The sequence below is a fragment of the Drechmeria coniospora genome, chromosome 03 (genome assembly GCF_001625195.1).
Source record: "Drechmeria coniospora strain ARSEF 6962 chromosome 03, whole genome shotgun sequence".
NCBI classification, from domain to species: domain Eukaryota; kingdom Fungi; phylum Ascomycota; class Sordariomycetes; order Hypocreales; family Ophiocordycipitaceae; genus Drechmeria; species Drechmeria coniospora.
Window position 1 is genome coordinate 6,440,509 of NC_054391.1, and position 16,651 is coordinate 6,457,159.

General features: G+C 59.0%; 3 protein-coding genes across 3 annotated transcripts; 2 read left to right on the top strand and 1 right to left on the bottom strand.

Moving 5' to 3' along the window:
* Positions 1–4,947: 4,947 nt before the first annotated feature.
* Positions 4,948–10,662, top strand: DCS_07515 (RhoGAP domain protein; the record flags this gene model as incomplete). The annotated part of the gene is made up of 3 exons (XM_040804800.1): positions 4,948–5,843; positions 6,155–6,382; positions 6,504–10,662. 3 exons carry the CDS (start codon positions 4,948–4,950, stop codon positions 10,660–10,662), a joined length of 5,283 nt encoding a protein of 1,760 aa, XP_040654904.1.
* Positions 10,663–11,871: 1,209 nt separating this feature from the next.
* DCS_07516 (Fungal specific transcription factor) lies at positions 11,872–14,729 on the top strand (the record flags this gene model as incomplete). The annotated part of the gene is made up of 2 exons (XM_040804801.1): positions 11,872–13,579; positions 13,675–14,729. 2 exons carry the CDS (start codon positions 11,872–11,874, stop codon positions 14,727–14,729), a joined length of 2,763 nt encoding a protein of 920 aa, XP_040654905.1.
* Positions 14,730–15,778: 1,049 nt separating this feature from the next.
* On the bottom strand, positions 15,779–16,639 carry DCS_07517 (uncharacterized protein; the record flags this gene model as incomplete). Its single annotated transcript, XM_040804802.1, has 1 exon — positions 15,779–16,639. The coding sequence occupies one exon, from the start codon at positions 16,637–16,639 to the stop codon at positions 15,779–15,781; it is 861 nt and encodes a 286-aa protein (XP_040654906.1).
* Between the last annotated feature and the right edge of the window lie 12 nt (positions 16,640–16,651).

Below are 16,651 nucleotides of genomic sequence, written 5' to 3' on the forward strand. Positions count from 1 at the left end.
CGAAGCGAACTCACCCGACACACGTGGTTGCCAGGTTCCAAGGGGGTTTCGTCTCGTGCAGTGCATCGCAGTGAGAGAATGCCAAGCTTGGCTGAGATTGGCCCTGGTGGTGCGTTCGAGTCTGCTGATGAAGTATGCGCCGTACCGGTGACGATGCTGAAGCAAAGAACTGGACGCATGCTGATTCTGACTCACGCTGGTTCGCAGTTCCAAGGATTCATGCCCGAGCTGCGTCAACGCTGGCTCGCAGTGCAACGGATCCCTGTCTGAGAGGCGTCAACCGCGTTTGGCCTTGGACCATTAAGCGAGCTATGATGGCGCCAGGTGAGAGTCAACCGTTGCCTCTGTTGAGGCACCAAGTATTATGTGACGGTGTAGTTGTAGTCGTAGGTGTTTTCCTTACGGAGACAGAGTACATGCAAGTACGTCCAGGAAGTACCCATGGCTTCTACATGGTATTAATACTGGTGCAATGCCCAAGTGCGTGGGAAGGCACAGCACTGGAACGCCTACTGGCAAGTACAGCACAGTACAGTACGCGTACGTGAAGAAAGCCCCCCCCCCCCCCCAGGCGAGGTCGACAAGGGCACTGTGGCGCTCAACGCATGGGCAATCGTCCGTAAATGCCGACGAGTACAGAGAATCAAGTACGGAGCACTAATGCTATTACTTGCTACTACTCCGTACGGAGTACTGAGTACGGAGTAACAAGGTACCTAACCCAGGATGAGAAACGGTGGACACGTGGGAACAGCCAGAGGAAGAATTACAGAACTTCCAGACACTGCCCCACTCCCTCCGCCCCCAGCCTCGAAAAAGCAGAAGGAAATCGGATGGAAATAGGTACTCCGGACATGATAGTGAGAAATATATGCCATGTATTATTTACCTGTGCAGTACTACTACGAGGTACGCGAAGAAGAAAAAATCAAAAGAGTGGCCGGGCTGGCGCGTTCGGGTCACCCAGTCAAGTGGCGCAGTGCCCGTACTTGTCAGTACCTTAGTACTTAGGTACGACTTGCAACTACCTACAGTAGAAGTCGTGCTGCAAATACTCCGAACTGGTAGGGTCTCATGGTAAGTACCACGGCAGCACAAGAACACACTTCTTTATTGTACTCGCATGTACGGAGCACGCCGCCGAATCAGCAGCACCACCTGCAGAAGAAATGTGCTTTGATGAGCCGTCTGCCAGCCACCCACCCCCGTCAGCTTCAACATGCGGCTGAATGCTAGGCAGGCATTGATCATCTCGACGGATACGGATTGGAGGACCCCCTTGCCTCGCGTATGAGCAGGGTTGCAAATCGACCGCCAACGCATGACGCGCGCTTGGCGAAGCTTTATTTCATTCACGAGTTCATCATCGTCCAGTGAAACAGCACTGAAGCAAGGATCGATCGCTCGTTTGATCGAGATGGAGAATCGAGCCGGAATGAGCGCGCCCGACTCGGAGCGAAGCGATGCAGCGACGCACACGGAGTAGACGCGGAGCTCGGCAAGACGGGTTATTGCCGTCGAGAGTTGGTATCCGTCTCGCATCTCCTACCACCACCAACGTAGCGCAGCATGGCCGACGATGAGGTAATCGACGTCGATGTGCCGAAACCAATATAGCACTGCCGTAGTATCATTGCACCGCAGCATTGGCGCGCCATACCACTACCGGTGCTCCGTACATGCCCTGCACACTCATACTCGTGCACGAGCACAAGTCAAACACCCCACCTCGAAATCTCCTCGTCCAACCCCTATTCGTACATGCACCACGGAGTGCGTACTTAGGTACTAGGTAGGCAGGTATTATTACTGATAATGCGTCACGTTGCTTGTACGGAGTACTCCGTATTACCTGACTTGAAGCTTCCCAACTCATTCAAGGGCTGACTGGGGGGGAGGGGGGGGGGGTGGTGGTTGTGGTCACACAAGTACAACTAGTACCTGCCTCGGTGGTACCTGGTATTGTGAGTGAGTAGGTGCAAGTACTACACACGTAAGTACTAGGCACATAGTACTTGCCTGCACCTACACCTATAGCCAGGGTAGCGCACAAAGTACTGGGCGGTATTCCTTACAGTGGCTCGGCAGTGCTTGCAGGGAATATTTCAAGCTCAACGAGGAACGAGGGTGAGGCTTGCACCACGGCGTGGTGTCCTGCCGTGGCTTTGACTCGTGAACCATTTTTGGCAACATCGTCACCTTCCGTTCGTCAGCTAGTGGTGTCTGCGGCCAAGGTTGTGGCACGCTCCGGGTTCTAGCAACCGATGTCGTCGGGAATCCATCCCTCCATCCGAAGCGAAGAGGTCGAGGTTGGCATGGGTGCGACGTCCGACCTCGCTTCGCTTGCTTGCCATGCACCTCGCTGGCCTCGTCTCGATCCTCCCTGCGCTCGAGGGTCGCCATTCCCGCACTCGCTGCAAGTACACTCATCACAGTCCCTGCCATTCCAATCACAGCCCGCGGCGTCCGCCATAAGCTGTCCGATGCCACGACGCAATGTTATTTTTGGGCACTTTGGCGCGCGTCGGAAAACGACTTGCGCTCGGAATGTGACCCTGCATTCTACTACTACTCGCACACACTTCAAGGTATTACCTCGAGACAGTACGGAGTACCTAGACACTCGCCAACACGACCAACCTTGCTGCCGCAAGGCGCAGTCAGGTATCCCGTACTGCGATGTCTGTGACTAGTGCAAGTGCAGAACTTGCGCGTGCGTGTACAGTACAGGCTAGTAGTACTTGGATGTACTGTAGGTGTACGGAGCACTGCACGGGGGGTATTGATACACGTATGGAGCACTCAGCACAGTATTTATTATTGCAAGATCCATCACTCGCAATTAAACTCTGTACCTCACCGGAAAGGGCTTAGGCTTGACATGGTACGACGGCCGTTGTGCGGAGTACTTCTACGCTACGAGTGTTGACTTGAACGCTTCAGTCACTCATGTCTTGAACACATTGCGCCTGCTACTTTGCGAGATTTGAAAAGCCGTCGTGAGTGGCATGGATCACGGCCGACGACAGAGGCACTCGTCACGGGAAGATCCGGACTCCACAACAATTGCGAGCAAGTGCTTTCTACCCGTACGCGGACATACTGGCACTGGCATGTGCCTCGTGCAAGTACATGCCATGTACGCTGCGTACCTACAACAGAGCACGTGTGTTAGGGGCTCCGTGTGTTACATCGTTCAAGCAGTGAGTGTTGTTGACCTTCATACCTAATACTGACAAACGGCTACAGTACATGCGGAGAAGGCCATGTTCGGTACTGTGCGAGAATGATGAAACGCAGAAATCGATTAGGCTAAAATAGGAAATTCAAGTGGAGAAACTGGTTTGGAGTCTGACTGACAAATGGAAGCTAACCGTGACCCACTTTTCAGGAAGTAAATTCAAGCCATAGCGCGTAGTACGGAGTAGCGTACCCAGTACGTATCTGCACATGAACACCCGCAGTAGCAGTGGCCAGTGAATGCCAAGTGCTTGAAAGTATTGCTTGCAGCAAGTACTTGGCTTGTACCTGTACCGTTTCTCAGAACAGTTACTGGTATTCGTGTGCCGAGCAGTCCATTGACAACAACAATTTTAATACTTGCACGATTCAAGAACAGTGTGCTTGCTTGCTCACCACGAGTCCCGTGTACATGTACAGCGCAAAGGCCCCTCGCCAGGGTGAGGTGCCTGGACCAGGGCATTGCTCGAGATGGCCTTGGGGAATGTGGACTTGCCTCATTACTCGCAGTACTGTACGGACGAGTACTTACCTGTACCTGCAAGTTGACGTGACTACTCTGTACAGACTACTCCGGACTGTACTCGGTAAGCCAAAGTGCATTGCGTGCACGGAGTACTTGTCGCCGTTCTGTGTTCGAACGAGTGCCCTTCCAGTACCTGCGTCCCTACTCGATGCTAGTGTGCGTGCATCCTCGTGTCGAAGAGTAGCAGCATTCGTACGGCGTACCTGCACAGTACTTGGTAAACCGTTCGTGAAGGAGGAGTACGGAGTAGTATTACCGTGCATCATGCACATGCGCTTAGCTGAAACTCGGAACGAGTATCCGTACGGCTACTCCGTAATAATGCTCGCTCCCCCCTCGTCATGGAAACTGCGGAGCACCGCACCGTACTCCGTACCTCGCATCCACCTCGAAACACACATGATCTAGCCGGAGATCCACAAGCGCCGCTGGCTAGGTCATCTCGTCGCAGCGCACATGTGGTATTAGCCGACAACGACTAGTAAGTACTTTGCACCCCGACGCTAGCTGGGTACAGATCAGTGCCGTAAGTACGGAGTACAGTACCTGTACTTCGAGTTTACCTGCCTAGGCACCGAACAGAGGGTAGCAGGGGGTGCTCCGTCGTCGTACTCGCAAGTACATGGTTTTTGAATGCACAGCAGTTGTCGGAGCATCAATCACCTGACGAGGGCACCAAGGAATAAGCTCAGAGGGGACTCGGCTCGTTGGAAATAAAGTCAGGCCGCCGAGGGCGCCGACAATGGATGCTTCCTTCGCATCAACCGTTGACGACCTTGCGCGACCGCCCGCCCGTCCTGTGGTGGCAGGCCTCTCGATCCTTGCTTCGCCTCTCGCCCGCTTGCACCTGTGGGCCGGAAGAGAAAAAAGAAAGGCAGATTTGATCACACCAGTGACAGCAATCGACCCCCCCCTGCTGGTTCCTGCCTCCGGTACTCGCATTACTAGCCCCCCTCGTACATGTCAGTTCGGTGCACGGGAGGAGTACTTACCGTGCATGTACCAGTACACCATCGTGCACCGTCTTGTGCTCGCACTCGTGCCTCGTACACTCCGTACATGCGACGTCCAGGATCGGCATCGGGCTGAGATTGCCAGCAGGGTCACGTCTCAAACCGACGACGAAGCTCGCGCGGACGAGCCAGGCCGCTCCACCTACCGCTGCGCCGCAGAACGGGACCATGTCGCTGCCTGACTCCCGCGGCCGCCAACTCCCGGCCCAGCCGTACGAGTACGAGGGCGAGAGCGAGGACGAGTACCAGTACCAGTCCCAGCACCAGCCCCGGCAGCAGCAGCAGCCCCGGCAGCAGCAGCAGTACCAGAAACAGCAGCAGCAGCAGCAGCAGCAGCAGCAGCAGCAGCAGCAGCACCGGCAAGGGTACCGGCCAGAGTACCAGCATGAGTACGAGCCAGAGTACCGGCAGGATTACCAGCAAGACTACGAGCGAGACTACGAGCGAGAGTACCAGCAGGAGTACCAGCAAGAAGACTATGAGCGAGAGTACCAGCAAGAGTACCACCAGCAAGAATACCAGCAAGAGTACCAGCAAGAGTACCAGCAAGAGTACCAACAAGAGTACCAGCACCAGCAAGAGTACCAGCAAGAGTACCAGCACGAGTACCACCAGAGAGAGTACCAGCACCAACCCCAACCTCAACACCTGCACGAGGAGGAGCAGCATCGACACCAACAGCACCAACAACACCAACAGCACCAGCAGCACCATCAGCACCATAGCCGCTCTCCTGCCGCTGGGACTTTTGCCACCGCTGCCGCCGTCGCTCGTGGGGACGAGGACCCTGCTGCCCATATCCCTGCCCCCACTGCGGGTGCAACCAGTGTAGCCGCCAACGCTACTGCTTCGAGTGCCAAGGCACATATTGACACTGCTCACACTGCTGCTCACACTACGCAAACGCCTACTTCCGCAACCTCCTTCTCCTACATCACCGCCTCCTCCTCCTCCTCATCGCCCGTTGTCCAGCAAATCGTCCATGACAGCCCCATAGCTGGCCGCTTCGGCAAATCCTCCCCGGTGACGTCCGCCGGGTCGCTTTCCCATTCGACCTCTCCCAGGTACGTACGTGCGTGAAAGGATGAACAATGCTTGAATAAAGTCAATGGGCAAACGCCACCTCGTCTGTGCGAACCCGTCACTTGTCAACCTCCCCCCCCCTCTCCCTTCCCCGCCGACCCTCCGTGCTTTGCCACAGTCATCGCGAGAGTCGGTCCCCGTACGCCGGTGGCCCGTCTTCAGTGCTTCGTCTCCAGAGAGTTGCTTCCGCTCAACCCGCTGCTGCCGTGCAACGCTGCCTCGCCGCCCATTCGCCTTCTCCTTCACCTTCCTCCTCGTTCTCTTGGGCTGACATGCTGTACTGTCCCTCTAGATCTCCACGGCTGCCCCTCTCCCATCCGCTGTCTCCCGCGAGCGACCTGGCGACTCCTCCGTCGAGCACTGGCTCTCGATTTCCTGCCGTGGCCTCGATTCTCCGTCGAGAAGTGCCTACTGGCCAGCCGACTTCTGCTACCGTGTCGCCCTTGTTTTCATCTGCGGGCCGGACGGCCTCGATCGGCGATTCGGTCAAGCATCCGAGTTCGGAGGAAAAAGGACCTAGGTTCGTCTCCGTCGTCCACCCTGCCGTCCACCCGGAGGCAACACGCTCCTCCGCACCCCCCGTCCCATCTCTCGCTCGCTCGCCTTTGCGTGAACGACTCTGACGGCTTCTTGTTCCGCAGATTCGTCCCCACCGACGCCCCGAATGACCTTCGAAGCACCCCCCAGTCCGTAGAATCGACGAAGCCTTTGCGACGCCCTTCACCCCCCCAACCGCCTTTGCGAATGGCGTCCAAGCCCCCGATGGCGAACCCGATGGCGACGGCACCGAGCGAATCGTCCAGGGGCATCCCGCGAAATTCCTCCATAAACACGGCGATATACGCCGCCTCCTCCTCCATGTCCTCTTCCGAACATGGTTCGCAGAATGTCCAAAAGAGAAGCACCGACATGGCGAGCATCATCAAGGCGGCCGGAAGCCCCGAAGCCGTCATCGAACACCTCTTGAGGGAAAAGCAGTCGCAGTCGCAGCAGAACACGCAGCTATGGAGACTGGTCGACAAGCAGAGATCCATGATCTTGGGTCTCAACACGGACCTCGAGGCGGCCTTGAAGGACAAGGAAAAGTACAGAAAGAAGCTCAAGGAGCTCATGGCCGCCCCCGCCGCCCCGAGGGCCGCTGCTGGTCAGCACGGCGAAGCCATCCCACCCAGACCCAACGGGCCCCGTGAAAACCCCGCCCACCGCCCGAGCGCCGAAGAGGCGGAGCCGAGGTCGGCCATGTCTCCATCCTCACCCAGTGAAGATTCCGACGGCCCAAAGGACTCGCCCGTCGACATATCCATGGCGCCGTATCCGATTACGCCGCCTGCTGACAGACAGCACGAGCCATCCTTGACTGTCGGCGAGATGCTGGATGACAAAAACTCCGTGTCGAAACCACAAGAGTACACCGTCAGCCCGTTGGATGAGGAACCGGACCACGGCGCCTTCGACCGGCCGCCGCCGAGGGAGATGGCCGATGCCCAGTCGCGGGAGATGGCCGGCGTCCAGCCGAGGGAGCTGCAACCAAACACCTTCCTGCCTCCGTCGAGAAGTTACCCGAGCCTGCCACCAAAAGTACCTCCCCCGATGCCGCCCACGGCCGCTCCGCCACCCATCAACCTGTCGAAGCCGTTGCCGTTGCCGCGGCCGGACGAGGAGGACGAGACGGACGAGGACATGACGCATTTCCCCGCGCCGCCACGGAAGCCTCCGCCAGCACCTCTGCAGCTGAAGCAGCAGCTCCGACCGCCGGTTCTGGTGCAGCCGGAGGACGATGACACAGAGTCGGACTATGACGATGTTCTCGAAGTTGGCCAGCCGGGAGACGAGCTGCGTGGCCGACGCAAGACCCGCGAGGAGGATGACCGGGAGCGAGGCGTCATGGCCTTCAAGGACACGCAGGAACGAAGCGCTCCGCAGCAGGTTGCCGCGAACGATGCGGGATCCACCGACGAGGAGGCACCGTCTCCCATCTCGAAGACCATCCCACCTCGTCGAGCATCTCTCGGTGCGTCCGTCTCCCTTGATGCCGTGCTTCACGGGGACCGCAGAAAGGAGATGGGTGCTCCGCTCTTGAGCCCCGGCCTGCCTGCCAGCCCGCGTCCGTTGGGTGTCCCTGGGAAGTTGACCGCTTCGGCATCCTTGTCTCCTCGGCCTCCACGCCAGCCCATTCCCCTCCCCGCAGGTGCCGTCCCGGCTGCCGCCTCGAAAGTGTCGGCTGGAGACCTCTCGAGGGCGCTACCATCGCTGCCGACGGAGCAGTCTCCCGCCTCCGAAACCCACACCGGCGCCGCCGAGCGAACCGAGATCTGCCGGGATCTCGTGACGGAAGAGTACCCGGATCTGCTTCTGCCGCCCAATGCCCTGCCGTCCATTCAGGTCAGAGTTGCCTCCTCCCGCCTGAAGCCGTCGATGGCCAGCTTGATGTCCACGACTCAGCTTGAAGAGGACCCCGTCTTCACTCTCGCCATCACTTCCCGAGCCGACCGCGGTGAGCTGTGGCGCGTGGAAAAGGACATTGCTTCCTTGGGAAAGCTCGATCAGCGACTGAAGCAGTGCTCGGCCGTCAAAGCCAAGACGCCCGATCGCTCCCTCTTCAGCGGCCATGCGCCGGCGAAGCTGGACGCGAGGCGCCAGGCTCTGGAGCAGTACATGGACGAGCTTCTCGACACGCCGCTCGACATCGCGACTGCCGTGGAGCTGTGCAGGTACCTATCGACGAATGCGCTGCCTCCAAACGTCGACGAGTCGACGTCCGCCATGACGGCATTCTCCGAGAATAGCACCCAGCTCGCCGGCGCCGACGGTCGGCCCACCCGCAGCGGCTACCTGACCAAGAAGGGCAAGAACTTTGGTGGCTGGAAGGCTCGCTTCTTCGTCATGGACGGCCCTCAGCTCAAGTACTACGAATCTCCCGGCGGCGCTCACCTGGGGACCATCAAGCTGCAGCACGCGCAGATCGGGAAGCAGGCGCCGCACGTCGAAGCCCAGTCTCCGGTCCGGGCGGCCAGCGACGACGAGCTCGACAACCAGTATCGCCACGCCTTCCTCGTGCTGGAGCCGAAGAAGAAAGACTCGAGCAGCCACGTCAAGCATGTGCTGTGTGCCGAGAGCGACAGGGAGCGAGACATGTGGGTCGACGTCCTGCTGCAGTGGATCGACAACGACGGCGGCGACGCGCAGGGCTCGAAGCTTGCCATGTCCAACGAGTTCCAACCGGCCGGCCAGGAGGCCAGGAAGGGCAACCAGGTCAAGGCTCCGCACCAGCTGGCGGATGCGGATGCGGATGCCTTCGTCGGCGTCCGATACGATTCCACGCATGCGGGAGAAACGCCGCAAGGTGCGCCCGGCGCACTCAAGGCCGGCGGCACGCTCGCCGAGAACCAGAGCTCTCAGAACCTGGCCGGCGATACGACGAGTTTTCAGGCGAGCAAGACGATATCGGGGCCGAAGGATCCTCAGGTCATCTCGGACTCGACCGCCTGGGGCAAGAAGCCGGGCCTGGCCATCCCGCCACCGACGGACGAGAGGAAGGTGAAGAAGCGAAGCTTCTTCGGCTTCGGCGGCAAGACGCGCTCGTCCTCGGACGGCCAGGACTCCATGTTCGGCGGCAGCGATGCTGGATCGGCCGCGACGCCGCCGCAGGGTTCATATCACGGACCCGTCCGCCAAGTTTTCGGCGCACCGCTGGCCGAGGCGGTGCGCTTCAACGCACCGCTGGATGTCAACGTGCCGGTGCCTTCGGTCGTGTACCGATGCATCCAGTACCTCGACAGCAACGATGCTCTGCTAGAGGAAGGCATCTTCCGGCTGAGCGGTTCCAACGTGGTCATCAAGCAACTCCGTGAACGCTTCAACACCGAGGGCGACATCAACCTGGTCACGGACGAGCAGTACTACGACATTCACGCCATCGCCTCTCTGTTGAAGCTCTATCTGCGTGAGCTGCCGACGACGATCCTTACGAGGGATCTCCATCTCGACTTCATGTCGACGATGGAGATTCCGGACCACGAGGAGAAGATTGCCGTCCTTCGCGACCTGGCCCAGAAGCTGCCGCAAGCCAACGCGACGCTGCTAAAGTACCTCATCTCGTTCCTCATCAAGGTCATCAACAATGCCGACGTCAACAAGATGACTGTCCGCAACGTCGGCATCGTCTTCTCGCCAACGCTGAACATTCCGGCGCCCATCTTTGCCGTAATCCTGCAGAACTACGAAGCCATCTTCGACATCGACCCCGAAACGTACGAGCTTCCGTCGCCCGTGTCCGAATCCGAGTCGTTGCAGCCGACACGATTAGAGCCCCGTCCCGACCTTCAGGCTCGGCCGTCGACGGCATCGGGCGGCGGGTCGCCCCACCGTCAAGGGCGCATAGAGTCGATGAGGGACCGGCCGCGACAGACGCCGACGCCGCCTCTCCTGCAGAACCTGCAGGTTGCGAGGGGTTCGCCCACGCCACCCTCGGGCGCTTCACGCCAGCACTACGACCTGGGGAGTCACCATCAGCACGGCGCGGCGTCGGGCGGCCCGCTCCGGCCGGCGTACGAGAGTGCGTACGGCCTCTCTCAAGGCCACGAAGGCCACGGCTACAACCCGGCGCAGCGCGCCACATCCGGCTATGAAAGGCCGCCGTATACGTCGGCTGCCGGGGAACACGACGACGGAATTCAAGCACCGGAGCAGCCACCTCGGTCGAGCTCTAGCCGACGCGAGAGCTCCATGCTCCACGGGTCCATGATGGCATTGCCACACCAAGGATCGGGAAGTCGCCTCCGCGAGGAATCCCACTACTGATGCGGCAGGCGAAGCGTGGCCGGCCCTTGACCATCACCGCTGCCGCCGACACGACCGCCATCAATGCTACCACGACTACCACCACCACCACCACCACTCTTTATTGTTTGAAACGACATGTCCACTCGTTGAAGGGAAGCGATGATACCACTTTTTCGTGCATTTCGTTCTTTTTGCTCCTTTATAGCATGCACAGTCGCTCGGACGGCGGGGGAGACTGGTTGATGCGGCTCCAGAACCTGCTATGATTTGGGAGAAGGGGCGCTTTTGGGATAACGGCTAATGGTGTTACGAAAGCTCCGACGGCGTGGGATGATGCAAAGTCTGATGACGTACCGCGACGTACCGCGATTGGAGTACGGGAAGGGCAGTATTGAAACGCAGAATCGACTAGTGTTTGTGTGCAACCGAGGCAAAGTAAGATTGTAACAATACGGGAATGATGCGGAACTTGATTTCAGGGCCAGTTGAAGTGGTCTCCTCACGAGCATACGGCCCGACCGGGTTTGACACCCAGCGGGCAGCAGTTCGTGCAAGAGAACATTCGATAGACAGACAGGCCACTTGCGACAATTGACAAGAAGTTACTATTTGATTGATGGAAGTTGAGAGGAACGATGCCGAGACGGTGAGTCAATCGATGAGGATGTGCTGTACCTTATTCGTTGGTACCGAGCCAGGGAGGCGAACGACGTTGGATCGTGGCCGAGCCCTTGTGGAGAGGTCTGACGGAGGCGAAAGTCAGCATACATACGGGATGACAAGGCGCATTACATCTCAGCATACTGAGGACGATGCTGCCGACGAAGTTCCGCACATACATCTCACCTACCCCCTAATTTAAGTTTCAAGTTTCCAAGTTTCTACTATTTAAAGAGTAATTACTATCCGTAATCCGAACTTGTAGGCGTGTGACAGCTTTGATGACGATTCCAGGTGGTTCCGAGTACCTCTAGTGGCGCGGGAGGTCCCACTTAGATTTCTCCTCAGGCTTTACTTTTACTGTACTCCGTATTAGTGCTAAAGATGATGTAAGTACATGTACTTCTACATATACATGTACGTTTACAAGTATTAGTACTTAACGTACTTTAGGTCGGAGGGTCGGCGACAAGGAAGGCCGCAACTTCCAACGTTGAGTTTGCTGATAGCATGACACATGTCCAGACGGATCATTCCATGAAAGAGTTGGCGGCATCCTTCTGATCGATGGATCTGGGACTGCCTCTCGATCCGCGGCTTGGTCCTGAGCACAGCGGCGTCGAGCAGGCTTTCCCGTCGGTGGCAACACCAGTAGTGCCAACTGATGGACGTCATCGGCCTGAGCAACAACATCATCAGCAGGAGAGGCTATTGCAGCAGAAACGACATCACGATGCAGACTACGACGACGAATACGACGAAGAAGAAGACGATGACGAAGACGAAGACAACGACGCTGCCCAGCAGCAGCAGCCGCAGCAGTCGCCGCACGAACATGGCCCCTCAGCAGACGGCGTCGATGCCAAGAAGGCTCGGGCCTGCGAGGCCTGTCGCGGGCTCAAGGTACGCTGCGAGCCGGACCCGAACGACGAGGAAGGACCGTGCAAGCGGTGCCGGAAGGCCGGCCGCAACTGTGTCGTTACAGCACCGACAAGGAAGCGACAGAAGAAGACGGACAGTCGTGTGTCGGAGCTCGAGAAGAAGATTGACGCCTTGACGGCCAGCTTGCAGGCTCGCGCCTCTCAGCTGCCGTCCCTTCCACCTCTTGCGAAGCCCCCTCTCCAGAGCACAAATACGACGCGGCCTACCGGCCAGGCCTTCCATTCCCTGATGGGACACGTGGACGCCGTCAGGAGTTGGGGGAACACGGGCACGCCATCCCCATCGCAGCCGCCGCCGCAGCCGCTACCAGCGTCACAGTCGCACTCGCACTCGCACTCGCAGCCACAGTCTGTGGCAGGACAGAAGAGAAAGGTCTCGGAACAGGAGCAACTTGACGGACCCGGTGACATCGACGACGCCGTCCACAGCCACGGCCACGGCCACGGTAAACCGTCCTCGCCTCGCCTCGCCTCCCAGCCACGGCCGCCACCGACACTTGCGTCGGCTTCACACTCTGATGACGGAGACATCGTCGACCGTGGCCTCCTCACCCTCGAAAAGGCTGCAGAACTATTCTCGAGGTATAAAGATTCCATGACTCGCCATCTGCCTGCCGTCGTCTTTTCTCCGAGCATGACCGTCATGGACCTTCGGATGACCAAGCCGTACCTCTTTCTCGCCGTCATGGCAGCCGCCTCGTCCGAGATGCACGATCTGCAACGTGTCCTGACCAAGGAACTGATGCAACTTCTCGCCTACAAAATTGTCGTCGCGGGTGAGAAGAACCTCGAGCTCGTCCAGACCCTGCATGTTGCCGTCATCTGGTATTGGCCCCCAGAGCACTTTGAGGAGCTCAAGTTCTACCAGCTCGTACACATGGCCGCCGTCATGGCCCTAGATATCGGCCTCGGCAGGAAGGCACCCCCCCGACGGGGAATCCATGCACTCAGCTGGCGCGAGCATCAGTTCAAACGCCTGCCGCAGGCGGATCCAACGAGCCTCGAGTGTAGGCGCACCTGGCTGACATGCCACTTCCTCGCCACCAACACCTCCATCTCTCTCCAGCGGCCCAATCTCGTCCGCTGGTCGTCCTTCATGACCGAGAGCCTCGAGCTTCTTGCTTCCTCCCCGGACGCCGCCCCCACGGACAAGTACCTCTGCCACCTGGTGTGGACCCATCGCATGGCCGAAGAGATTGGCGGCCAGTTTTCCATGGACGAAGACCCCTCAGCCCCGGTCAACCTCTCCGATGCGAGAACCCGCTTCACCCTGAGGGCGCTCGAACGCGACCTGGAAAAGTACCGCGATGCAGTCCCAAGGGAGCTCATGCAGCGTACGTCTCTGCCCCCCCCCCCCCCCCCCCATTCTCGTTGGCTGTGTTGAACGTCAAGGACGTGACTGACGGACAACCGCGCTCCCTGCCTGCAGCGTCCCTCAAGCTCAGCTTCTACCTGCTCAGCCTCTACATGCACGAACTCGTCCTCCACACCGGCACGACCGCGGACCAATTTCGCTCGCCCTTCAGCACCGAAATCATCAAGGACGGCATGATCAGCTCCGAGCCACTTTCGGCCGCCCACATCAACGCCCTCTCCGCATGCCTCTCCGCCGCCGACGGCATCTTTGACACCTTCCTGTCCATGGACGTCTCCAATATCCGCTGCCTTCCCGTTTTCAATTTTGTCCGCGTCGCCTACGCCATCGTTATCCTCATGAAAATGTACTTCTCCGCCTCGAGCCCAGGCTCCGAGCTTGGCAAGGTCATCCCCAAGACCAACATGCGTGTTGAGCACTACCTCAACGCCCTGCTCGACAAGTTTCGCACTACCGCTGCCGATGACAAATGCCGCCCCGCTGCCAAGTTCCTCATCGTTCTCGCCATGCTGAGGAGCTGGTTCCTGAAGCAAAACAAGGCCGAGAGGAGGGGTGTTAACCCCCCCGCCGTCGCCGCCGAAGGCAGCTCCGCGGTGCACGCCCGCCACGGTGCGAACACACCCCTCCAGGTCCTCTCCGAAGTCGCCATGGGCCGTGATCCTACCGATCGCCAGAGACGCACGTCTAGAAACTCCATGGCCGGCATGCGCCAGCCGCCCCAGCCTTTTTTCCACGACAGCATTGCCTCGTCTGGCAGCACGCCCCCTACCTCGACCCACGTCGCCTCGACCTCCGCCAGCAGTACCGGGACCGCCAACGACCACACCTCGGGCGCTGTCGACCCCTCGCTCCCTGCCAACGCTGTTGTCCCACCCTCGTACCCCATTACCCAGCCGCAGTGGATGAACCCCCAGCAGCAGCCCATTCCCGGCCCGGACATGATGGGTTTCGCCGCCGGCCTCCTCCCCGGCTTCGACCTCGAGAGCCTTGGCGTAACCCTCGACTCGCGGGACATGCTACTCGAGGATGGCGCCAAGATGATTCTTAACGAGCCCTGGTTCACCGCGGCGTTCCAGGGCCTTTCCGATGCAGACTTTTTCCCATTCTAGGCCATGACTGTGTAGTAGAAGCTGGAAGTGCTGCGACCGGTACGGCACACTCTGCCTGCCCACACTCCGAACCCTTGGTGCGGCCTCTCCACCCCTCTAGGGTTTCGAGACGATGAAACCCATGAGAAAGAGTGGACTGCGAGAGATGCCTACGCGTACAGTCGCGCATCTGGACGCTCTCCATGTTTTTTACACTGTACATATATCCACGACATACGACGGACACGACGAACCAACCCCCTCTCACATTGGTCAAATAGCAAGCAGCAAGCGGAAGTGAATATTTGCATTTTTTAGGCGTAGTAATGTGGTGCCTCGGCCGATAATTCGGCCGCAACTATATAACGGTGGCAACCAAAGGGGAATATGCACTCTGCTTAGTTCTGATCATCAACGTTCGTTGCGTAAGTGATAGGCAGTTCGTCTCCACATGAGTGCCGAGTCCTTGTCCAGCCCTGTCCAGAACAAAGAAGCCCAGCACTCGTCGCCCCATTCCGCCCCCCCTTCGTACTCGGTATAATTACACCGAATATGATAGTAAATATCCTATGCCACATGCGCCAGCCATGCCTGTCATGAGCTTCTTGGGCTCCGGTTCGCAATCAGAGTCGCTTGCTATGACATCGACACTGCTCACAATTTTTGTTCGAGCGGGAAGCGAGAAAGCCAACCGCTGCGCCAGCCCCAGCTTCCTTGTTCGCTCCGTTCTTGGGGGTTTGACAGCAAATACCCATTTGGCTTTTCCGAAAGTCACGTCAAAAAAAAAAGCAAGCTCCGTGCGGTGTACCGGTGTAAAGTGAAGGACCTCGGAGTTCCACGCCCAGTCGTGGCCGAAGCGCCAGGGGATGCAAGGAAGAGAGCGTCTGCGCTCGTAGATCGAGACCGGGAAGCCAATGCAGCGAAAGCACGCAAGACACCTCGCCATTCGACGCAACGACCTTCCACGAGCTCGGCACAAGACATCGACGTTGCTACGGGCCGAAGCATGCCGTGACGTTTCGTGAGCAACGCGAGCGTTTTAGAGCCCTTGCGATGCCGTGAGGAGCCGGTCAGTCCATGTAGAAGTCGCCCTTGAGTATCCTCTCCTGAAAAGCATCCGGCTTTCGGGGCTCCTGCTTTGGCCGGACGACGGAGGCTTGCGTGGGTGGCGGTGGCAGATCGGAGACCGACTGTGTTCGGTCGTGGTGGCCCCTCGGGGGCGAGGAGGCGTGTGAGAAGGATGGGCGAGCGCCGATGACGGAGCTCTCGGCACGTGACCTAAGCTGCTCCGACCAGTTAAAGCCGTGCTGGTCTGCGCGAGAAGGAACATTGTCAGAAGAGACTCTTGGATGCTTGGTGTTGCTTGCCTGTGGAGGAGCGGCGGGGGGGACGGCAGTGCTAGCGCGGCGGCCCGAGGCGGAGAGGGCGGCGGTAATGCTGGAGCCCTGCACCAGCGATGGCCTGCGATCGCTGGGGATGGTCCCGAGCGAAGAAGGGGGCGAGGATGGGCTATTACCATTGCCAGGGCTGCCTCCCGGACGGTATCCTCTCATGGCCGACTGTCCAAGGCTCATGCGGCGAACAAAGGGTGTGGTCGGCGTGGTTCTGATGCCACTAAGTGGCAGATCGTCATCGTCGACGGCATTCTCGTCAATCGAGTCCGAGTTGGTCGACATGCTCCCACGGCGCATGCCGAAGCCGGCCGTGTTGGTGGGCGACGTGCCCGAGAGGCCGATGGTGGTGACGGAGAGGCGACGTCTCTGAGGGTCGTTGAGGGAGCTGTTGATGGGACCGGGGTAGGAGGCGCTGGAGATGGAGGGAGCACGCTGGAAGAGGTTGGAGAAGGCGGCCTGGGTGATAGAGCCACGGCGGTTGGCAGCCGGGCCAGGTCCGCCGCCGCCGCCGGGGCCGTTGGGGAAGTTGTCCGACATGGTGGCAGATTT